The 24,387-nt window shown below is 43.0% G+C and overlaps 1 protein-coding gene across 2 annotated transcripts in view; it reads left to right on the top strand.

Annotated features, from left to right (window-relative positions):
* Nucleotides 1–23,799, top strand: part of DOT1L (DOT1 like histone lysine methyltransferase) — a 177,243-nt gene extending 153,444 nt beyond the window's left edge. The window contains exons 25-28 of one of the 2 annotated variants that reach the window (XM_073546023.1): nucleotides 5,896–6,101; nucleotides 13,843–13,913; nucleotides 14,032–14,658; nucleotides 21,806–23,799. In XM_073546023.1, the coding sequence (XP_073402124.1) occupies nucleotides 5,896–6,101; nucleotides 13,843–13,913; nucleotides 14,032–14,658; nucleotides 21,806–21,813 (912 nt within the window). In that variant the 3' untranslated portion in view covers nucleotides 21,814–23,799. The remainder of the gene's footprint in view (nucleotides 1–5,895; nucleotides 6,102–13,842; nucleotides 13,914–14,031; nucleotides 14,659–21,805) is intronic. The other variant, XM_073546030.1, reaches the window with a different exon arrangement.
* The last annotated feature ends 588 nt before the right edge of the window (nucleotides 23,800–24,387 follow it).

The following is a 24,387-nucleotide window of genomic DNA, read 5'->3' as shown; positions in this document are numbered from 1 at the left end:
TTCTCAAACTGCCGCTAATGCGATCTCCATTAGAAGAGCCCTATGGCTCCACGACTGGCGGGCGGATGCCACATCTGAAAGATCGTTGACTTCCCTGCCCTATCAGACTGGTCGTCTTTTTGGAGAGAAACTGGATCAGCTCATTTCTGATACTACCGGGGGAAAGAGTAAATTTCTTCCTCAACTAAAAACTGTTCGGCCGTTCCGGAGCCAACAGCCGACGAGTTTTCGACCTTTTCGCAACAATTCCGGTTGGTCCTCCACTACCTTCTCTTCCGGATCAAGTCGATCCCCGTGCGGAGACAGAGGCTCTCAGGTCTCATACAGACCTAACTGCTCTTGGAAGCCCAGGCCAAGGGCATCTGGATCAAGGGGAGCCAGATCACATAGATCTTCTACCATGAAAAACGAGAGCCTTCCTTCGGGCTGCTCAGGCTCTGCAAAGGGACGGAGTCATCATTCCGGTCCCTCATCACGAAAGGTTCATGGGTTTTTATTCAAACCTTTTTGTGGTTCCAAAGAAGGACGGGACCATGCGACCCATACTGGATCTCAAACTGTTAAATCAGTTTGTCAAGTTACGGCGATTCCGAGGAATCTCCAATCAGTTGTCACTTCCATGGAAAAAGGAGAGTTCCTAGCATCCATCGACATCAAGGACGCTTGCCTTCACATTCCGATCTGCCCGTCCCACCAGCAGTTCCTGCGTTTTTCAATTCACGAGGAACTCTTCCAGTCCGTTGCCTTGCCCTTCGGATTCGCCACCGCCCCCAGGGTCTTTACCAAGGTCATGGTGGCTGTCATGGCCTTTCTCCACTCGGGGAGTGGTGGTGTTACCGTTTCTGGATGACCTGCTCATCAAGGGTCCATCCCTTCCAGCCTGCAAGGAATCCGTGGATATAAAGGTAAATCCACTTTCTTGCCTGGGCTGGAAGATAAGCTTTGAGAAATCTTTCCCAAAACCGGCCCAGCAGATTTCCTTTTTAGGAATGATCTTGGACACTTCCTGCGGGTTGGTCATTCTCCCTCCAGAAAAGACCCAATCCTTAGAACAGACAGCGCCGACTCTTTCCTGACTGGTTCCTCACGCCATTCGTTTCAGCATGAGAATTCTCGGAAAGATGGTGGCAGCGATGGAAGCAGTTCCATTCGCACAGTTCCATCTCCGTCCCTTGCAACACGCGTTGCTGTTAGCTTGGGACAAGAATCCGTTCTCCCTAGACCATCGGTTCCTTCTGTCCCTGCGGGTCAGGCAAGCCCTCAAGTGTTGGACACTGAAGTCCTCCCTGAATCAAGGGATGTCTTTTCTCCCAGTAAGATGATTGGTAGTAACCACCGATGCAAGTCTTCTGGGTTGGGGTGCGGTCTTTCGTCACCACATGGCACAGGGTCATTGGTCAACTCGAGAGTCACGTCTCCCCATCAACATCTTGGAGATACGTGTGATCAGATTAGCTCTACGGAGTTTCCACCATCTCCTCGCATGTCACCCAATCAAGATCCAATCCGACAACGCTACGGGTGTACTCAGAGCAGGATGGCCATGCACGAAGTGAGTCACATCCTCCATTGGGCCAAGACCAGCCATTCGCCCATCTCAGCAATCCACATCCCAGGCGTCAGATTTTCTCAGTCGCCAGGGCCTTGCCTCAGGAGAGTGGTCTCTTCATTCCGAAGTCTTTTTCAGCAGATTTGTCATCGTTGGGCGACTCCGGATGTGGATCTCATGGCCTCAAGACTAAACACGAAGGTTCCTCGATTCATTGCCCGATCCATGCGCCATCGTAGTGGACGCCCTAGTTCTGTCGTGGCACCTGTTCCGGCTCCCGTACATCTTCCTCCCCCTCTTCCCTTGCTTCCAAGGGTCATCAAGAAGATCAGAACAGAGGGAGTACCAGTGATGCTTGTCGTGCCAGATTGGCTGCGCCGGGCATGGTACGCAGAACTGATACAACTGGTCGCCGACTTCCCCTGGCGACTTCCAGATCGCATGGATCTACTCTCTCAGGACCCGATTTACCACCAGAACTCCGGGGCCCAGTCTTTGACGGTGTGGCCGTTGAATTCTTGATTTTAGCACAGGCTGGGTTCTCTCACGACGTGATTTCCACCATGATTAGTGCTAGGAAGACTCTGTCCATGCGCATCTATCACCGCACCTGGAAAACCTTCTTTTCATGGTGCAAGAATCATGGTCGATCCCCTCTGGTGTTTTCCATTCTGGCCATATTGGAATTCCTTTAATCCGGTTTAAAGTCAGGCCTCGCGCTTAGCTCACTCAAGGGCCAAATTTCGGCCTTGTCAGTGCTATTCCAACGCAAAAAAAAGACTTGGGCATCTTAGTCAATAAGAAGCTAATTTGGAGTGCCCAGTGTCAGGCAGCTGCCACCAAAGCAAATAGGGTCATGGGATGCGTTAGAAGAGGTTTGGGGATACGAGATGAAAACACAATTCTCCCTCTATACAAATCACTCGTCAGACCACACTTGGAGTATTGTGTGCAATTTTGGATGCCGGTGCTCAAGAAAGACATTACTGAACTTGAAAGGGTTCAAAGGCGGGCTACTAAAATGATAAATGGAGTTGGTTCACTACAATACCCAGAAAGGTTATCAAAATTAGGTCTATTTACTCTAGAAAAGAGAAGACTTAGGGGAGACCTAATATATATGTACAAGTATATCAGCGTGCAATGTAGAGATCTCACCAATGAACTGTTTGTACCAAGGACTGTGACAACAAGGGGGCATTCTCTTCCTTTGGAGGAAAGACAATTTCAGCACCAGCATAGAAGAGGGTTCTTCACGGTAAGAGCAGTGAGGCTCTGGAATTCTCTTCCTGAGGAATTAGTGATGGCCAACTCACTGAATTTAAGAAAGGAATGGATGCTTTTCTTGTGAGTAACCGTATAGAAGGTTACAAATAACATAATATAGGTAGATGATTGACCCAGCTTAGGGGAAGGAATTTTTTTCCCTATGGAGAAAATTGGCTTCTACTCTGTGGATGTTTTGCCTTCCCCAGGATCAACAATGCAGAACAGCTGCACTAAAAATAGGCTGAACTAGATGGCCATAGGGTCTTCCTTCAGCCTTCAAAACTATGTTATTATGTAAAATTGCCACCAAACTTCAGGTCAAGAACTTCATTCAGGGAGTCTCCCATGTGGTGCCTCCTTATAGAAGGCCATTGAAGTCATGGGACCTTAACCTGCTTCTCAGGGCCTAAGAGGAAGCTCCTTTCAAACCACTGCAGGACGTTCCACTGACCGTCCTCTCTTGGAAGGTGGTCTTTCTAGTGGCAATTACGTCAATTCGACAAGTTTCAGAATTGGCGGCCCTGTCCTGCCGCCCTCCGTTCCTGAACTTTCATCAGGACAAGGCAGTTCTCAGGACGTCCCCGTCTTTCCTGCCCAAAGTAGTGTCCTTTTTCCATCTCAATGAGGAAATTGTTTTGCCTTCCTTTTGTCCAGCACCAGTCCATCTCATTGAGAAGGCCCTCCACACCCTGGATGGTGGTTAGGGATTTGAGATGGTACATGTTGCGGACGGCTCCCTTCCGCAAGTCAGAGGCTTTGTTCATACTTCCAGAGGGGCATAGGAAGGGTCTAGCTGCTTCAAAAGCAAAGCTAGCCAGGTGGATTCGCTTGGCGATTCGGGAATCCTACCATGTCAGGAACGTGCCTGTCCCAGCAGGGATTAAGGCGCACTCTACCCGGTCAGTGGGCGCCTCTTGGGCCATTCGGCACCAGGCCTCAGCAGAACAGGTCTGCAAGGCTTCGACTTGGTCCAGTCTGCATACTTTTACAAAACATTACCAAATTCATTCTCAGGCCTCTGCGGATGCAGCTCTCGGCAGACGCATCCTGCAATCGGCAGTACCTCAGTGTTGACTCGGTGGTACATGGGGTATTAGCAGATGTATGCTCCCCACCAAGGGACTGCTTTATGACGTCCCACTGTCTGTGTCCCCCAATGAGGCGTAGGAGAAATAGGGATTTTTGTGTACTCACCGTAAAATCCTTTTCTCTGAGCCAATCATTAGGGCACACAGCACCCACCCTGTTTAGCCTATTGGCTCACTGTAGCATTCTTAGGTGTTGACATAGTATTGTTGACGGTTTATGCTCCTTGTGCTTTTTTTCACCGAACTGGAGAAATCTCATCCAGCGAGAGGGCGTATACTGCAGGGGAGGAGTTATCTTTTTTTCTGGTTTTCTTAGTGTCCTCCTAGTGGCAAGCAGCATAACACCCACTGTCTGTGTCCCCCAATGATTGGCTCGGAGAAAAGGATTTTGCGGTGAGTACACAAAAATCCCTATTTTAAAAAAAAAAAAAAAAGTGTATCTGTATACGTTCAAATATCCCCTTTTCCCCATTAAAAGTAAAGAAAAATTAAAAATAAACTTAAAATAAACTTAAAACTTAACTTAAAAATACTTAAATAATACTTAACTTAAAAATAAACTTGATAACTTCACATCAGTAGAAGTCCAATATGCCAAAATATAAAAGTAATATTAGCCCAGTGGGTAAATTGCATAGCAAGAATAAAAAATCAAAATGCCAAAATTGTTTTTTTAATTTTTTTTTCCACAAAAATAAAAGAAATGGCAGCACACGTTGCAGATTCTGCTGTGGAATTTTCCGCACAGATTTTGTTTAATTTGCAGGTAAAATGACCTGCATTTTACCTGCGGATTTAGTGCAGATTTTCTGCAGTTTTTGTGCGGATTTCCCCTGCAGTTTTACACCTGCGGATTTTTATAATGGAGCAGGTGTAAAACTGCTGCTGAACTGCACAAAAGTGACATGCTGCAGTTTTAAATCCGCACCAAATCTGTGCAGAAAAATCTGCAGCATGTGCACATCGTTTTTTATTTTACATAGCCTTAAATGGTACTGTACATCACTTTCAGTTCTGCTGCATTTCCACAGGGCCAAATCTGCTGCAGAACTGCAGCAGAATCCGCACCGTGTGCACATACCAAGAAGTCTAAGGGTGTGTGCACACTGCGGAATGCTCTGCGGATTTGTCCGCGCAGATTTAGTGAAATCTGCAGGTAAATCCCCAGGTCAGAAGACATGCGGTTTATCTGCAGATTACCCTGCGGTTTATCATCTCTACAATGGAGCAGATGCCAAACCGCAGCGGAATCTGCAGAAAGAATTGATATGTCATTTCTTTCTGCGGATTGAAAATCGTAGCAAAACCAAAAATCCGCACCATCTGCACTGTGGTTTTCGTTTTCCATAGGTTATAATGCTACTGTACACCGCAGCAGAAACCGCTGCGGATCCGCAGCAGAATCCGCAGCGTATGCTCACATCCTTAATGTATCTGTTGAAAAATATCAATAAAAATGTAATTTTAGGTCACAAAAACACGCCCTCACAGCTCCATTGACTGATAAATAGAAACATTATGGGTCTCAGAAAATAGTGACCCAAGCAAAAAAAATTTTGTAACTTAAAAAAAAAAAAAAAAACTTGGTATGATAGTATTTGAACTGACCTGAAGAAATTTGTTGCCCAGTCATTTTTACCACACAATGAATGCCTTGAAAATAAACCCAAAAAACAGTATCTGAATTGTGTTGAAATTTTTATTTTTGCCATTTTACAGCATTTAAAAAATATTTCCCCATTTTTCAGTACACTATAAGGCGGAGAGTAAAAAATAAAAATTTTCCCTGCCATTCTTGCTCAATCACTCCAGCTGGTCCTCCTGGTCTTTGCTGGATCTGCCAGGAATTTACATGAGGATTTTTTTCTTTTTTTTTTTTTTCTATAGCATTTTCTTCTGATGTGTTTTTTTTTTTTTATATATAATTTTGGAGGGAAATTAAGTATTTTACTTGTAAATGGAATTCATGTTTATCTTTATCTTTTCTAGGTTAATAACATTAACCAACCGTTGGAAATAACTGCTATTTCCTCACCGGAAAACTCTCTGAAAAGCTCCCCTGCACCCTACCAGGATCATGAATTGCCCCCAGTACTAAAAAAAGAGAAACCCATTTCCTCCTCTAATGGGGTTCATTATTCTCCCCTCACAACAGAGGATGAAGCAGAGTCTGAAGTTGAAATCCACAATGCAAGGTGAATAAAAAGCTGTGATCTTAAAATGTTCTTATCCTACGACTGCTGTCTGTTCTGGACGTGTCTTGCTTCTGTAGCAGTAGATGTTATCTTTTACATGGCTGTTTGGTAGAGGCTCACTGGAAAAAGTTGTTCCCCAAAATTGCATTTGCAAATGGGTGGGTATATTTAAAAAAAAAAAAAAAGGAAAGCAGCACCAATCCAGCAATAACCCGCTCCTGATGCTGCGGGAGCTGCATTCGCCATGATCAAGGGAGGGGGGTTAAGATTATGGGTGGGTATATTTTTAATTAAGGAAATAAACACAAATCCAACCATAACCCGTTCCCAACATGCGTTGTACATGTATGGCCCTGCGGGAGCTGCTTTTGCTGTGATCACGGGGGTTAAGGTTATGGGTGGGTATATTCTAAAAATGGAAAGCGGCACCAATCACCAATTATTCGCTTTATAAGACGCACCTGATTATAAGACGCACCCCCAAATTTGGTGAAGAAAAAAAATGTTTAATTGGAGGTGTGTCTTATAATGCCAGTGTCCATCTTTCAAATCATATATATGTCCCTCATCCTGGTATCTATATAACCCCCCTCATCCTGGTATCTATAAAACCCCCATCCTGGTACATGGCCCCCTTGCGCTGGCACATATGTGGATATGTCCCTCCCGGTCACTATATGCCCCCCTGCTGATGCTGACATGCACATGGCCCCCTGTCCCTATATTCCCCCCTGCTGACATGCACACGGCTCCCCGTCCCTATATTCCCCCTGCTGGCATGGACTTGGGCCTCCCCGTCCCCTATATTCCCCCCTGCTGGCATGGACATGGTCCCCCCCCCCAAATAAAAAACATGCATACATTTTTTTTTTTTAAAGTACACACTTGGTATTGCCACGTCCGCAACAACCCGCTTTATAAAACTGTCCCACTAGTTAGCCCCTTAATTGAGCACTGTGTAAAAAAAAAAAAAAAAGCAAAAAACAATGCTTTATCATCGTACCGTCGAACAAAAAGTGCAATCAATAAGACGAATATAAATAAACATGGTAACGCTGAAAACGTAATCTTGTCCCGCAAAAAGCAAGTTGTCACACTGCTCAGTGGAAAAATAAAAAAGTTATATCTGAGTAAAGCGATGCAAAAATAATTTATTTTTTCTATAAAATAGCTTTTATTGTGTAAAAGCGGCAAAACATTAAAAAAAGGTATAAATGTGGCATCGCTGTACTAGTACGGACCAAAGAATAAACCTGTCTTACCAATTTTATCACACGCGGAACGGTATAAAAAAAAATTAAAAAATGCCTGAACTGCTGTCTTTTCTTCATTCTATCTCCTAAAAATCGTAATAGAAAGTGATCAAAAAATGTCATTTGTCCAGAAATAGTACCAATAAAAACACCAACTCGTCTCTCAAAAAACAAGCCATCACATGATTGTCGGCCGTAATATGGAAAATTATAGCTCTTTAAATATGGTGATGCAATAAAGAGTCTTTTAGTGTGTGACCGCAACCAAACATAAAAAATCAATATAAATCTGGTATCCATGTAATCTCACCGACCTGAAAAAGTTGTTTAATCTCTTATACCATACAAGGAATGGCGTAAAAAATAAATAAAAACAATTCTTCACATGCTGTTGATTTTTTTCATTCTGCCTCCCATAAATCGTATTAAGGCTCAGTGCACATTTATCCTGCTCTGAGTTCTTACACCAGGGTTTCTGTGTAAATCTCTGAAATGCATGTTTCAAACAGAACCCCCCTGGTGGAAGATTCCCTATAATGAGGCAAATGGAGGCACTGTGAACCCGTCTAGCCTGTGATACGGTGGTGTCCGTCTTTTTAGGCAAGTATAAAAGCGCGGTTGACCACAGTTTTGCAGTTTTAGTCGCTTCTGAAAAGGACAATGCTAAACAGAGGAGTCCACAGTAATTTTGCCTCATTATAGTGAATGGATCCATTGGGGGTTTCATCTGCCACGTCACTCGGAGATTTAGATGGAAACCCAAAACTAAGTGCTCAGCGTAGAGCGCAGGATAAATGTGATCATAAATGTTATGTAAAATGTTCCCAATAAAAGCTTCAACTCAATCCACAAAAAAATCAAGTACCCACTCAGATCTGTCATCTGTTAACGGAAATATAAGGCCTCTTTTACACTTCCGTTTTTTACAATCAGTCACAATCCGCCAGGTTTTGAAAAAAAACGGATCCTCAATTTTTTTTGAGGATCCGTTTTTTTCCCATTGACTTGCATTAATGGCGGATTGTGATCTCTCTCTCTCTCTCTCTCTCTCTCTCTCTCTCTCTCTCTCTCTCTCTCTCTCTCTCTCTCTCTTTCCCCTCCTTCCCCTCTTTCCCCTCTTTCCCCTCTTTCCCCTCTTTCCCCTCTTTCCCCTCTTTCCCCTCCTTCCCCTCCTTCCCCTCCTTCCCCTCCTTCCCCTCCTTCCCCTCCTTCCCCTCCTTCCCCTCCTTCCCCTCCTTCCCCTCCTTCCCCTCCTTCCCCTCCTTCCCCTCTTTCCCCTCTTTCCCCTCCTTCCCCTCTTTCCTTCCCCTCCTTCCCCTCCTTCCCCTCTTTCCCCTCCTTCCCCTCTTTCCCGGCCAGTGATTCCTTTAAATTTCTTCATTTTCAGGATCCGTCTGAAAACGGATCCTGTGCCATCCGTTCGCATCAGTTTAGAACGGATCCGCTTGTCCGCCTTTTTGGCGGATTATAACTGATGCAAAAAACTGAAGTGTGAAAGAGGCCTAAGCCGGCTTCCATGTTACTGGCAACACAAAGCAAAATGGCTCCTCATCCCCCAAAAGAAAAATTTCTGCACTCCCAAATCCAAATGCCCCCCCCCCCCCCTCCCTTCTGAGCCCCAGTGTGTCTAAGCCACATTTAGCGCCCACATGTTTGGCATTTCTGTAGTGATGAGAGCTCGCCTAATTTACAGGTGTGTCTCCAGAAGCATGAGCTGAGCATAATGTGCTGGGCACTACAACTTACTGGACACTACAACCGGAGTTTGCAATTTTCACTCAGCAACATCCACTACTGCTTGTTTCTGGATACCACCTATGGAGTTAAAATCGTCACTACACCTCTAGATAAATTCCCAAAGGGGTTTAATATTCAAAATGGGGTCACTTGAGGGGGGATTCTGCTTTTCTAGTACTTGGTGTCACTTTATATGGAGTCCGTAAACTATTCAAGAAAAATCTCTGCTCCAAGAGGCAAATAGCGTTCCATGGTTCCCAAGCCTCGCTGTGTGGCTAAACAGTACTGTACATCCACATATGGGATATTTCTACATTCAGAAGTAATTGTGGGAAATTCTGGTGCCATTTTTCCCAATATGAAAATGTAAAACTAACTAAGGCTATGTGCACACTAGGGTGACCGGATCTCATATGGGGGGGGGGAAAATGTCAGAATCTTGTTCGTCTGGACCCCACAAAACGATTCCCCTTTCCAGATATTGAGAGAGCCAAAATTTGAGCTCGATCAAACGACGTTAACTCGTGCCGCTCGTCGCTCAAAGTTTGAAAAAATCCAAATTGAGGTATTTTAAGATTTAGGTATTTTGCATAGTCTGTTAGACTATAAAGAATGTGACAACAACATTGCAGAAATAGCCCTGACCAAATTTTCGAACCATGTGTGGTATTTGAATGCAGAGTTGGTGGGATTATCGTTTTTTGATCCCACCATTACAGACAATGAAAAGTTGTTAATGGCTAATAAATTGCTCAGTAGCACAGATGAACCATCAGAGCACGCTAACCTACATGAGTTGATAATTTTACATAGTTATCTAATCTATTCTAGAGCTTCTGTTAAAGTAATTTTTGAAACGTCAGAATATAATGCTCGGCATTTGCTTACAACTTGCAGGACATATTGCTTTTGTTCTTCATCTTTTGTCAGAAGGTCGTTAAAGTCGGTTACTTCCTACCTCTTTTAATTTTTCTTTCCTAACTTTTGGATTTACAACCCTAGCGTGCTCTGATGGTTCATCTGTGCTACTGAGCAATTTATTAGCCATTAACAACTTTTCATTGTCTGTAATGGTGGGATCAAAAAACGATAATCCCACCAACTCTGCATTCAAATACCACAAATGGTTCGAAAATTTGGTCAGGGCTATTTCTGCAATGTTGTTGTCACATTCTTTATAGTCTAACAGACTATGCAAAATACCTAAATCTTAAAATACCTCAATTTGGATTTTTTCAAACTTTGAGCGACGAGCGGCACGGGTTAACGTCGTTTGATCGAGCTCAAATTTTGGCTCTCTCAATATCTGGAAAGGGGAATCGTTTTGTGGGGTCCAGACGGACAAAATTCTGACATCGATTTTTTGCGGTCACCCTAGTGCACACACTGCGGATTCACCTGCGGGTTTTTCCGCGCGGAACCGCAGGTAAAACCGCAAGTAAAGTGACCTGCGGTTTTCCCCTGCGGTTTCACATCTCTACTATGTTAAAGGTGTGAAACCGCAGTGGAATCCGCAGAAACAATTGACATGCTGTGGTTTATAAACCGCGCGGAAAAAAACGCAGCGTGAGCACAGCGGTTTTTAAAACCCATAGGGTAACATAGTACTGTACCATGTCTGCGGAACTGCTGCAGTTCCGCAGGGCCAAAACCGCAGCGGACCTGCAGCAAAAACCACAGCGTGTGCACATAGCCTAACAAACAAACTTGGTGTTTAAATATTTAAATTACTTTTCTTTACTGGCCAATAGTATAAAATGTTGTGATACACCTGTGGTGTCAATATAATCACTTACCTCTAGATTAATTCATTGAGAGGTTTAGTTTGTAAAATAAGGTCACTTATGGGGGGGTTCTGCTGTTCTGGCACCTCAGGGGCTCTGCCAATGTGATATGGCACCCTCAAACCAGTGCAGCAAAATGCCTCTGCTTCCCTTCTGAGACTTGTGCTGTGCCTCCAAAAGTAATTTTTCCCCCACATATCAGGTATCGGTGATCTCAGGAGAAATTGCACAACAAATTTTAGTGTCCATTTTCTCCTGTTACCCTTGTGAAACTACAAAATTTGGAGCTAAAAAATTATTTTTGTGGAAAAAAAATTAGATTTTTTTTATTTTCACGACTCAACGTTAAAAACTTCTTTAAAGCGCCTGGGGGCTCAAGGTGCTCAATACACATCTATATAAATTTCCTAAGAGGTCTGGTTTTCAAAATGGTGTCACTTGTGGGGGGGTTTCCGCTGTTCAGGCACATCGGGGCTCTCCAAACGCGACATGGCGTCTTCTAATTATTCCAGCAAATTTTTAAATCAAAAAGTAAAATGGCACTTATTCCCTTCCAAGCCCTGCCGTGCACCCACATCATTTACATATTGGGTATATGTGTACTCGGGAGAAATTGTAAGGCCCATTTTCTCCTGTTCCCCTTGCAAAAGTAAATATTAGCTATAAAGGAATATTTTTGTGAAAGAAAGTTAACTGTTTGTTTTCCTTCCACATTCCGTTAATTCCTGTGAAGCACCTGAAAGGTTAATGTACTTATTTAATATGGTTTTGAGCACCTTGAGGGATGCAGTTTTTAGATTGGTGCCATGTTTGGGTATTTCCTGTCATATAGGCCCCTCACTTACTTTAAATGTTTTGTTGTCAAAATGAGAAATCTTAACCCTTTCGCACCAGAGCCTGTTTTTGCTTTCATGACCGGGCCAGTGTCACTTTGAGGTCGTAATTGTGATCGGACGCCATGTCGCATTTGGAGAGCCCCTGAGGTGCCTAAACAATGGAAACCCCCCAATTCTAACTCCAACCCTAACCCCAACACACCCCTAACCCTAATCTCAGCCCTAACCATAACCACAACCCTAATCCTAACCCTAATTTTAGCCTCAACCCTAACTTTAGCCCCAGCCCTAACCCTACCCCTGACTATAGCACTAACCTCTAAACCTGCCTTATTTGTTTTTTTTTTTTTTTTACTTTATAACAACATCGCTGACTGGCACTGCTGTTGCCAGCAGCACTTGTGACACAGTTTCTCCTTTAATCTCTCACTGACAGGAAATTAGAGGAGAAACGGTGTTGAGGCAGATCGCCCAGGAAAGTTTGTTGCTACAACAAACTTTCCTAGTGATTTCTCATTGGCTGGTGTGACGCTGAAGTCATCTGACCTGAACCAATTGGGTCTCGATGAGGTCAGGGGTCAAAGGAAGCATTGTGCGCCGGGATCCCCTCGTTATAAGGTACGTGGGGGTCCCGATTAGCACAAAACCGCTGACCGTAGACAAATGTTGGCGCTGCACAAAGCCCTGCTAGTGCCAACCTTTATCTACCGTTGGAGGTCATGAAGCTGTTAAGAAAAATTTTTTTCAAAAATTGTGCTGATTATAAAGCAGACGTGGGAAATGTTGTTAATTAACTAATTTGTGTGACATGACTCTGATTTAATGGCATAAAAATTAAGTTTGAAAATTGCAAAATTTTACAAATTTTCACCAAATTTCCAATTTTTTTTTTTAACAAATAAGTCATATCAAAGAAATTTTACCACTCATGAAGTACAATAAGTCACAAAAGAACTTTCTCAGAATCAGTGGGATCCATTGAAGCGTTCCAGAGTTATTACCTCATAAAGTGACAGTGGTCAGAATTGAAAAAATTGGCCTGGTCAGGAAGGTGAAAGCAGGCTTTGGGGTGAAGGGGTAAAGGTACTGTCACACTTAGCGATGCACCAGCGATCCCGACCAGCGATATGACGCGGTCAGGATCGCTGGTGCATCGCTAAGTGGTTGCTAGTGAGCTGTCACACAGGCAGATCTCACCAGCGACATCGCTGGGGACGGGGGTCGCTACTTACCTGTCACACCAGGCTATCCTGCGTCGTCCACGCGTCGCTCGTCGTCACAGCAGGAAGCCCCAGCAGGAAGCTGACGACGAGAAACAGTCCTGGACGTTCTCGTGCGATCAGCGATAACCAGCGGGGGAGCCGGTCGTAGGTAAGTATCAGACACAGCGATATCGCTAGCAATATCGCTATAACGTCACTAGTTATAGCGATATTGCTAGCGATATCGCTTAGTGTGACAGTACCTTTAGGTACAGTCCTCAAAGTCCAATGCTAAAAAAAGGAGGACTCGGATCCTTCATTGAAATTTTTGAAAACATTTATTCCATGGCGAAGACATACGGCTCCAACACTGTCCATTTCCGATATAATAGCTATGTATGTGTGTAGGCATGTGTATATAATATATATATATAATGTGCGTGTGTATATATGTAGTGTGTGTGTGTGTGTGTGTGTGTGTGTATATATATATATATATATATATATATATATATATTTATATTTTGCACACATTAAAGATAAACACATACATAACATGCACGCACACACACATATATTAGTGTGTATGTTACGTCTGCTTTTCTGTAATATGATCAGACATCAGTAGCACTCTGACTCGGTAGACATTGTTGTGCTGGGCTTGCTTCCTCTGGATCACAAATTATACTGAATCCAATGTTTGTCTTTTTATGTAAACAACCAGCATTTTTAAAAGCATGGCAGATGGTCTTCATAGCGCACTGTGACTATGGAAATGTAGAATTCCCATTAGGTGTACTTAATGCCACACAGATACCATGTCTGAACATGCCCTACATGCTCAGATCTTAGCTGTAGTTGACAAAATATCAGGTCTGGATTTTGTGTTTCTGTAATAAATTGACTCCTCTTCACTTCCCTCCACGCAGGACAGAAAGGAAGAGCTCCACTCTGAGTTTTGAGAATAAAGATTCCCCGCAGAAGAGTGAAGGGGAGAGAGGTTAGTGTTCACATGACTTGACTTTTTTCATCAATGGCGCTCTGTTCCAAACAATTACTAAGACACATTTACCTCTTCGTCACATTATTCATCCTTCCTTTCACCTCCCCCACTTTAGGTCTACCGTATCCCAGCAGAAAATCCTCTTGTGAGAGTATAGGCAAATGGAAGTCTACCTTCTCCCCGATCTCTGATGTTGCTCCCAGCCGCACCCCTGACAGCTCTGCTTCACCCCCATGCTACAACACCCATTATCCCTCTGGAGATGGGGTCCGTCGAGGTTCCGGGGGTTCAAGCCCTGGGTCAGCTAGCAGTCTGGAATTGGGCAAAACACCAGATGGAAATTTGTTCCTGAATAAAAAGTGCTCATCCGATGGTGGAAAGAGAGAGGAAAGGGGTCCATCTACAAGAGGCGATCGCTCCAGAGCTCCACGCAGTCGGGAAAGGGATGGGGAGGGCCGAGCAGGGACCAACTTATTTATGTCACAGGCAGCAGGAGTGCTACTGAATGGCAAGGGACCTGGCCCTAACCCTCTTCAGACACCACACCAGTTCTTGAGCAGCTTAACAGCCGGCTCCCAGCTCACACTGCAGAGTAGTCTCAATTCAGTGGCCAGCAGTTCGGTGCTGCAGTCTCTCTTCAGTTCCGTGCCTGTACATGTGTCTGGCCCAGCCAGCCGTTTAGCTAACTCCCACGGCATGGGCAGTTTTACATCTCCTGGAGTCACCGGCGGTACAGTAGGAGGTGAGTTACCCACTCCTCCCATCTGCAAATGAATATGAAAGTAGTGATTGTTCTTTAGCATGATGACCTTTGCACTATTATGGCATGTAAAAATGGAACCTGATGCTACCTGTAAAGCCGCGATAGCCAACAACTAACAAAAACCTTGTTCAGAAAGCTAACAAAATCAACAGAATGACAAATTATTTTCTATGCAATATACCAGACCTATCAAAATAACAGCTTTACCCTACAATATACAAGTAATATCTGCCACATGTGGCTGTCGTAGAAGTGGGACCCAATTTAGCCAGTGGCCCAAAACCCACAGAGAGCCTAGCATGCCATATTTTTATTTCCTTGTAGATCTTGGGGCATTTTCCATCTCATGGATTTTGAATGACTATTGTGCATATTAACCCTTAAAGGATGTGTCATATTGTATTTAGGGTATACCATAATCTTTATACCATAAGTTAAGTTAATCATTTTTAAGGGGTGTTATGGGGTGGTGCGTTTTTTATTTTATTTTTTTAAATATATACAGTGCCTACAAGTAGTATTCAACCCCCTGCAGATTTAGCAGGTTTACACATTCGGAATTAACTTGGCATTGTGACATTTGGACTGTAGATCAGCCTGGAAGTGTGAAATGCACTGCAGCAAAAAAGAATGTTATTTCTTTGTTTAATTTTTTTTTAAATTGTGAAAAGTTTTTTCAGAGGGTCATTTATTATTCAACCCCTCAAACCACCAGAATTCTGTTTGGTTCCCCTAAAGTATTAAGAAGTATTTCAGGCACAAAGAACAATGAGCTTCACATGTTTGGATTAATTATCTCTTTTTCCAGCCTTTTCTGACTATTTAAGACCCTCCCCAAACTTGTGAACAGCACTCATACATGGTCAACATGGGAAAGACAAAGGAGCATTCCAAGGCCATCAGAGACAAGATCGTGGAGGGTCACAAGGCTGGCAAGGAGTACAAAACCCTTTCCAAGGAGTTGGGCCTACCTGTCTCCACTGTTGGGAGCATCATCCGGAAGTGGAAGGCTTATGGAACTACTGTTAGCCTTCCACGGCCTGGACAGCCTTTGAAAGTTTCCTCCCGTGCCGAGGCCAGGCTTGTCCGAAGAGTCAAGGCTAACCCAAGGACAACAAGGAAGGGGGTCCGGGAAGATCTCATGGCAGTGGGGACATTGGTTTCAGTCAATACCATAAGTAATGTACTCCACCGCAATGGTCTCCGTTCCAGACGAGCCCGTAAGGTACCTTTACTTTCAAAGCGTCATGTCAAGGCTCGTCTACAGTTTGCTCATGATCACTTGGAGGACTCTGAGACAGACTGGTTCAAGGTTCTCTGGTCTGATGAGACCAAGATCGAGATCTTTGGTGCCAACCACACACGTGACGTTTGGAGACTGGATGGCACTGCATACGACCCCAAGAATACCATCCCTACAGTCAAGCATGGTGGTGGCAGCATCATGCTGTGGGACAACGACCCAAAGCACACAGCCAAGAAAACCAAGGCCTGGTTCAAGAGCCAAAAAATCAAGGTGTTGGAGTGGCCTAGTCAGTCTCCTAACCTTAACCCAATTGAAAACTTGTGGAAGGAGCTCAAGATTAAAGTCCACATGAGACACCCAAAGAACCTAGATAACTTGGAGAAGATCTGCATGGAGGAGTGGGCCAAGATAACTCCAGAGACCTGTGCCGGCCTGATCAGGTCTTATAAAAGACGATTATTAGCTGTAATTGCAAACAAGGGTTATTCCACAAAATATTAAACCTAGGGGTTGAATAATAATTGACCCACACTTGTATGTTTAAAATTGATTAAAATTTAACTGAGCAACATAACTTTTTGGTTTGTAAGATTTATGCATCTGTTAATAAATCCTGCTCTTGTGTGAAGTTTGAAGGCTCTAACTTATTTGCATCTTATCAAACCTGCTAAATCTGCAGGGGGTTGAATACTACTTGTAGGCACTGTATATGTTGAGTATCAGTTTTACTGACCGGGACCTTATTGAGCACTACCATACAAAGAGGCAAAGCTGTGGTAGATTTTGAAAGTCATGGCAAGACCTATGTTTGGCCTTGGGCTACCATGACAATCCATTGACATCCTGTGTTCAGAATACTATTGACCCGCGGCATGTAAGAGGTTAAAGTGGATGTCCTATCTAGGACTTTTGTTACATATTGACAAGATATGCCCTAAATATTCAATATATGTGGGTCCTGCTTTTGGGACCATACCTATCTCATGAATGGGGCACCCATCGCACTCTGTCAGAAATAGAGCGACTCTCTATTAATCTCTGTGTGAGTCCCGATGGTTGTAGAGCAAGCGTGTTCATCAATTGTAGCGCTCCCATAGGAATTAATGATGAGCGCTGTGTATGTGAAGCCATTGCTCTAAACAGGTCTGCATGCAATGGGGGCCCATTCTCAGTAAGGCTTGGTTCACATCGCGTTATGGATATGCATTTAACGCATCCGTTACGTAGCAGCACTAACGCTATGTAACGGATGCATTAACGCACCCATTGGCCGCCATTATAGTAACGTATCCTAACGCATGCCAGATTCGGCATGCATTAGTGATGATGCGTTACTTTGTGACACATCCTCAAATGCGGCCTACCGCGTTCTAGGGTGCGTTAGGTCTAACACACAGCGAACGGACACTTTCGCTGTGGATAGACCTCTATGGCTAACGCATGGTAGCAAAATGCGTTCGCATACGTTAGCGCTAGGGGTTAAAAAGATGTCAAAAATGAGATCAGCGTTAGCCCATACGTTTAACGGATGCCCCTAACGCAATGTGAACCTAGCCTAAGGATGAGCCCCACATATATTGGACATTTATGGCATATCCCATCATAAGAGTCATTTAAAAAGAATACCTCGTTATATGCATAGGATTGGAATTCTGTCTAATTCCGCCCATTATGGAAGGATTTCTGTTTGTAACAGTCGGCACCAGTGAATAATTCTGTGGGCAGCTCCTGTGCCCTCGCAATCACCCTGATGTAGTCGTGCGACTGCTCTCTGTGCTCGGATGTCACCCAAGTGCAGAGCGTTTCCTGCGGATGCTGGCAATGGAGGAGATGGAGAAATTACTTTCTCCTTCTCCTCCACACCTATGCTGTGATTCTCTGATGCGAGGGGATGGGAGGACGGACACTCTGATCACGCTCTCGCAGCAGAGCTGGAGCCGAGTGTCATTAGAATATCGCATCAGATGCTACAGGCTATTGTGACTCTGGCCTTAGGCAGGGAATTTTTTAATTTTTTTACACACATTGAGAAAAAAAAGATTTTAACTTGAAAATGCAGAATGCTGTACAGAAATACGCACACGGTCGGGGATCCAGAACTGGAGTGACAAGCTGAGACAGTGTTTCTAAAAGGGATATTCCGACTCCAGTCATTTCTGCACTGGAAGATGAGGGGGGTCAGTGTTGTCATGTTTGTGCACATGTCCTGTCAGGTATTGCTAGATTTCATGTGACCAGCCATGCTATCACCCCAATGTGGAAGCAAGTGCAGTCAGAAACTTTCGACGCAGAATTGGGCAGAGCTGGTGTTTTGTCAGAGCTTCATTATATTTTGAAAGCTGCCTTCTCCCATTCATAAGGTAGTATATTTCAGTAATATTTTGATATAAATTGTACAAAATATATGCCCCGACTGTTTCGGATTGTAAAACTGATTCTGAATTTCCTAAATAATTATTTCAGCTTATTTCACGTGTTTAGGTTGGTAGATTCTCCAGAGGAGATAAGCAGCTTAAAGGCTCCAATGTATTTATTATTGTTAATATATATATATATATATACATTATAAGTATTTAAGTGCATGTATTTTTAGCTGAAAAGCATTTTTGCAATTTGGTTTCTGTAGACAATGTTGCACCATTTTCCTTCTGTAGCCACTGTTTTGCACTAACTGAGAATCCATCGGTGAGATCATTCTTCATGGTTGAGCTTGTTCTTCTCAGCTCCTCTCAGCCAGTTTATGACCACATCAAAGCTGAGCTGAACTTTGTAGGGCTCATAAACCAGCTGAGATGAACTTGGAAGTAAGATTTGATCTACCATATATAAATTGTCAGACAGAACTCGCTGACATATGCTTTGTTACTATGTTCTGCAGCCAGCAACACAGAGACTATAGAATGCAAAGAGCATTTTTCTACATCAGAAATGAGTATTAAAGCAATGTAGAGAAATACACACATCCCAAGATAATGAGCGCTCTCTGGGTTATGGCCTATTAGCTTAGGCTCAATAGACCTTCCAAAACCCAACTTTCAAAATGAGTCAGGGAACCATATAAAATGTAAATCCTATCTTCCTCTCCCTTCTTACTGTGCAAAAAAATGTTTATCCTTCATATAGTACCTTCATCGTTTCTGCATTCTGCCGCATTTCCAGCACAGAGCTGCCAATTGGGATATTTTACGGGAGACTAATCGAGCCCCTTGGGTTTGGTGGTACATGCTTTGTAAAGGTTCTTAAACTTTTACAAGTAAAGCCAGTAATCTAGGATATTTGAGCATGCTCCTCTCAGGCCCTTGTGTTGCTGGACTACATTTTGTTCTCTTTGTTTTAAATGCAGTAAATTTCAAAATGTATTCAACATTTATCATTCATTGGGTATAGCATTCAGAAAGTTTTCTTGAACCTATTTTGATACCAAGACCGTTAGGTCATGGTATATATTCAGCATCCGAAGGTCTTGTGTCATCAGCGATTAAAGAAAACTACCTGTAATGAAAAAAAAATATATAGTATATACATGCTAAATGGCTTCATATTTTTGCTCTTGCGGCACAGATGTGGTTTTATTGTTTTAAGAGGTTTGCAACCTTTGAAATTTAGCTTTCTATTAGAAATTGTCTCCAGCCTCAAAAAGAAAGATTTTTATTTCTGTAGTTTACTGCTTGTTGCTTATGTTACTGACCACCTCTGCAGTCGATCAGTTGGCTCGCTTCCTAGACAAGGAGCACATAGTTTCATGCTCCTTGCTATAGGGCTTGTAAGCGCTGCTCTGTAGTTGGCCATATCACTGGATTTAGCCAGCATCAGTGCCCCTTGTGATGCTTCAGAGGTAAAGGTACTAGTGAAAAGCAAACGTGCTCGGATAAGGTGTTATCTCAGCATGCTCGGGTGATAATAGAATGTCTTTGGCGTACATGAGTAATATGATTCCCTGCCTCTGCATGTCTCGTGGCAGTTCAACACATGCGTTGATTGCCTGCTTGTGTATCAATCACTGCATGTGTTGCAGCTGTTGAACAGCCACGAGACATGCAGCCGCGGGGAATTGTATTATTCATGCACGCCAAAGACATTCTATTATCACCCGAGCATGCGGAGATAACACCTTATCCTAGCACGTTTGCTTATCACTAAGGCTAGTTTCAGACTAGCGTTCTTGGGCGCAGGGTCGCCGCTAAGCCCCGCCCCCTCCTTTCAGCTCCTCTTAGGATCACATGAGGCTGCATGCGATCAGCGTATCCTATGTTTAGCGTTGGATACGCTGATCGTGCGCTGGTCTGGTTTTGCTGGCGCCGCGCCCAGCACACAAAAACGCGCTGTTGCAGTTTTGTGCCTTGGACGCAGCGCCAGCAAAACCAGACCAGCGCACGATCAGCGTATCCAACGCTAAATATAGGATAAGCTGATCACATGCAGCCTCAGGCGATCCTAGGAGGAGCTGACTGGGGGGCGGGGCTTAGCGGTGGCCCTGCGCCCAAGAACGCTAGTCTGAAACTAGCCTAAAAGGTACATATGCAAGTAATTCGGACTAGCGGCCCAACCAATGCTGCTGCTCTGAACTGCTAAGCCATGTTCACACACAAATACTGATGTTGAGTACTTGGTGAGTATTTTATGAGCCAAAATCAGGAGAGGATTGAGAAAATGGAAACGGTCTTAGGAGTGCAGGAAAGAGACTCAGACAAGAGATGGGGTTAAACCACAACGCGTTTCGACGGAGGATCCGTCTTCATCAGGTGGAAGACGGATCCTCTGTCGAAACGCGTTGTGGTTTAACCCCATCTCTTGTCTGAGTCTTTCCTGCGCTCCTAAGACCGTTTCCATTTTCTCATTGCTCCTATCCTCCATTGCAGGGTTCCCCAACTCCAGTCCTCAAGGCCCACCAACAGATCGTTTTCTGGATTTCCTTTGTATTGCACAGGTGAAGCAATTATCTCCTGAACAATACTAAGGAAATCCTGAAAACATGATCTGTTGGTGGGCCTTGAGGACTGGAGTTGGGGAACCCTGCTCCATTGGAGGTTTTCGGCTGGAGCTGCGGTGGAGACCTGACATTTTTGTCTGCCCCTGGGTTGCTTCCTAAGCGCTCCTCTATGACCGCTTATTACTGACTTTTAAAATCAGGAGAGTAACAGTCAGAGGAAAAGTATAATAGAAACCCGTCACCACTTCTGGATTTATCACCCACTCCTGGTTTTGGCTTACACATACTGATGGAGAATACTGACCAAATCCTGAACATGTGCACATGACTGAAATCTTCAGGAGCGCATTGCCCCCGGAACCTAGGAGGCAGGGGAGCTATACACTCCTGATGACCACAGGAAAATAACCCTTTAATAGGGCACAAAAACAGAACCAACATTTTTAACTTTTGAATGGGGGGTGGTGGTCAGAAAACAACTTGGACTGCCTTGAAAACTGCAAAAGAGCGTTTTTGTTCCTAAACCAGAATCAGATTGTCTGAAAAGAGCATGTTTTCATGGATCCAGTCTTCTCCTTGGAAGTGTGTATAGAGCCCTCTGTTGTACCTCTTGGTATTGGGGTAAGGTTAAGTTCACAACTCCAGTGGTCATCTAGCAAAAAAAAACTAATCCGTTTTAACTGGAAGAAAAAAAACGGATGGCTAATCTATTTTCATAGATTCAATGTTAAAAGAAAAAAAAAACACTGATCCAGTTACAATCTTTATTTTTTTTTCTCCATAGTGGTCTGCACAAATGTTTGTTTTTTTATCCTGCGAATATAACCAATCGCTGCTGGATCCATTTTGGATCGCTGATCACTGTCCAGGAACTTAGTCTTACACTGCTTGTTGGTGCTATGGAGCAATGGCCATGTAAAGTTGTAATGTTTTGCCTCTGTCTTCCACAGGTATTTAGACGTCTACCTCAGTTGAATTCACCTATGCAAATACAGACCTGCTATGTTTTTTTTTTTTTGTCTTTTTAACCTTAAAATAAAAAAAAGGTGCTCATCAACGTTGTGTGCGGGGAGAGCTTTCCCCCTCGTATTCTTTCCTTTGTAGCTACCACTGGTTAAACTTCCAAAATCACTTAATTCTTCACTGAGCTCAGTGCCAGGACACACACCATTGTTCCACTGTGAATGAACACTCAACTGCAACATCCGGGAAAATGACAATTGTACTTTATTTATATTATATATCATTTTTTTGTAACTTTATTTTTGTGCGTTATCTTTTGGAGGACGTAGCTCAAGAACTGAGCAGAAAATTGAAATGGCACGTGGATTTTGGATGAACCCGAGGGATACGGCAGGGTTGCCTGTCTTCCCTCGCAGATTCAACTGGTGCTACCCATAAGCTTGTGCCTCAGTTATCTGGTGCTGATAAGTTGCGGTGCTCTTTGAACAGTACACACTGGGACTCGAGGTCCGATGTGTCGGTATAACGTGTGCTTAATTTATTAATGATGTCTAAATCTGTATAACCAAAGTACATTCTGTTCTTTTCCTAGTTTGATGACACATTCTATCGGCTCAGAGAAATGAGCTTTACTCCATTTTTTTTTTTTCTACTTTATTTTGTGGGTCCACCCTTGCCCTTCCCCCTATAAAATGATATGGCAGCTAATTGTGTGACTGTAAGATAGGAACTTTTTATCCCAGGTTATTAAGGCACAGTAGTGATGCTGTATTAAATATCCAACTGACCCTGCTATTTAAGTCTAAAGCAAGGATTTTGAAGATACTTGATTTTTTATTTCTCCTCCAACATATAACTTAAGCTATAATTGCATATATTGTAAATGTGTGTATATTACATTTGTGTATAGGTACATATTTATATGTATATAGTCTTGCACATATATCAGATATCTTTATACAATCCTAAATCTAGTACCCTTCCTAGAAGGACATGTATTTGAGGCCAAACATAGTCTTTCTGAGTTTTTAAAGAATTAAATGGTTGAGCAAGCTAAAACTTGGGGTAAGTACCCCAACACATCATTGTAGTACTTGGGGTAGAGCATTACATCTTATTTTGTGTCATATGGGCCAGGACTTATTAATCCAGTATGTATTTCCTAGGGAAGCAAAGGCTAAATTGTGTAGGTGGTTGTCCCCCAGACTAAGTATCTACAGGAAAAGCCAATGCAAGACAATACTCCAGATGACAAGGTGGGGACTGCATCTTCCTAGTCGCGGTGCCCTATGGTGCTATGTCATATGCAACAAGAAATGCACTCCCCGACCAATCAACGGTGCTGCCACATTACAACATTGTACTTGCAGTCTGACGTGTGTAAGGAATCGTGGCCTCTACAGAGTTTTATATGGAGGGTAGAGTTGAAGCTATTTTTTTGTTACCATAAAGTGGCCTGTGTATCAATTGGTATTCAGAGCCTTCCATTCCAAACTTGGATCTGCTGAGAAATATATAGTTTTTACTTGCCTTAATAACCTGCTCCAAGCGACATTCTACCACCGTTCCTTGTCCGAGTGTGATATATAAATGTGATAAGGGTGCTTGGCAGTTTGTATAATAGATTTCAATTTGGTCTATTTTTTTGTCTTGCATTAGAAGGATGTTAGACTTAACCAGAATCTTTGTAAGAAACTCTTAAGATTCCTTCTTGGTTAGTAATTATTTTGATACTTGCCCGTATGCCTTGTAAAATGTTTTCCCATCTTTTTTTCAAAATTGTTTATCTTCCTTTTTGTAGATTGTTGCTTTGGACATTTTGAAAAGTGATATTAAAAAAAAAAAAAAAAAAAATATCTTCCACCACAAATGTATTTTTATCTGTTTTGTGTCTTTAGAAAAAGATGTACATGAATTTCATCCAGAATGACCGATTTTTAATTTATGAAAGTGTATATAAATAAAACATGATATAAATTTCCATTTGGCTTTTGTGTTAGAAATTCTGATTCTTGTACTGTTCAACAGAAATATGGTGATATTTGCTCATGTATCCTGTGTGTGATCTGTACTTGTTCTTTCCTATTTACATAGGTTGTCTTTTTTAAACAGCCTTTTTATATAAAAGCTTCAGTTTCTAACTTTGCAACATACTGTACATGGTTGAGCTTTCTTCACACAGGAAAAAGTCGATGTCCGCATAAGTCTCTAACTGTTTCGATGAGCTAAAACTTGCAGTATGGACCGAGCCTTACTTCTACATAATACATCTGTGTCCAAATGTATAACCCCTTAACGACCAGGGGTATTTTTGGTTTTGCATTTTCATTTTTCCCTCCCCTTCTTCCCAGAGCCGTAACTTTTTTTATTTATTTTTTTTTACCATGTTGTTTAACAGAAAAAGGGGAAAAAATTCCAAGTGCGGCAAGATTGCAAAAAAAAAATGTGCAATCCCACACTTTGTTTGGCTTTTTTGCTAGGGTCACTAAATGCTAAAACTGACCAGCCATTATGATTCTCCAAGTCATTACAAGTTCATAGACACCAAACATGTCTTTATCTAAGTGGT

This window comes from Dendrobates tinctorius, unplaced genomic scaffold (assembly GCF_039654945.1).
Source record: "Dendrobates tinctorius isolate UK_male_01 unplaced genomic scaffold, ASM3965494v1 ptg000011l, whole genome shotgun sequence".
NCBI lineage: Eukaryota > Metazoa > Chordata > Amphibia > Anura > Dendrobatidae > Dendrobates > Dendrobates tinctorius.
This window is presented reverse-complemented; position numbering and strand designations above follow the sequence as displayed.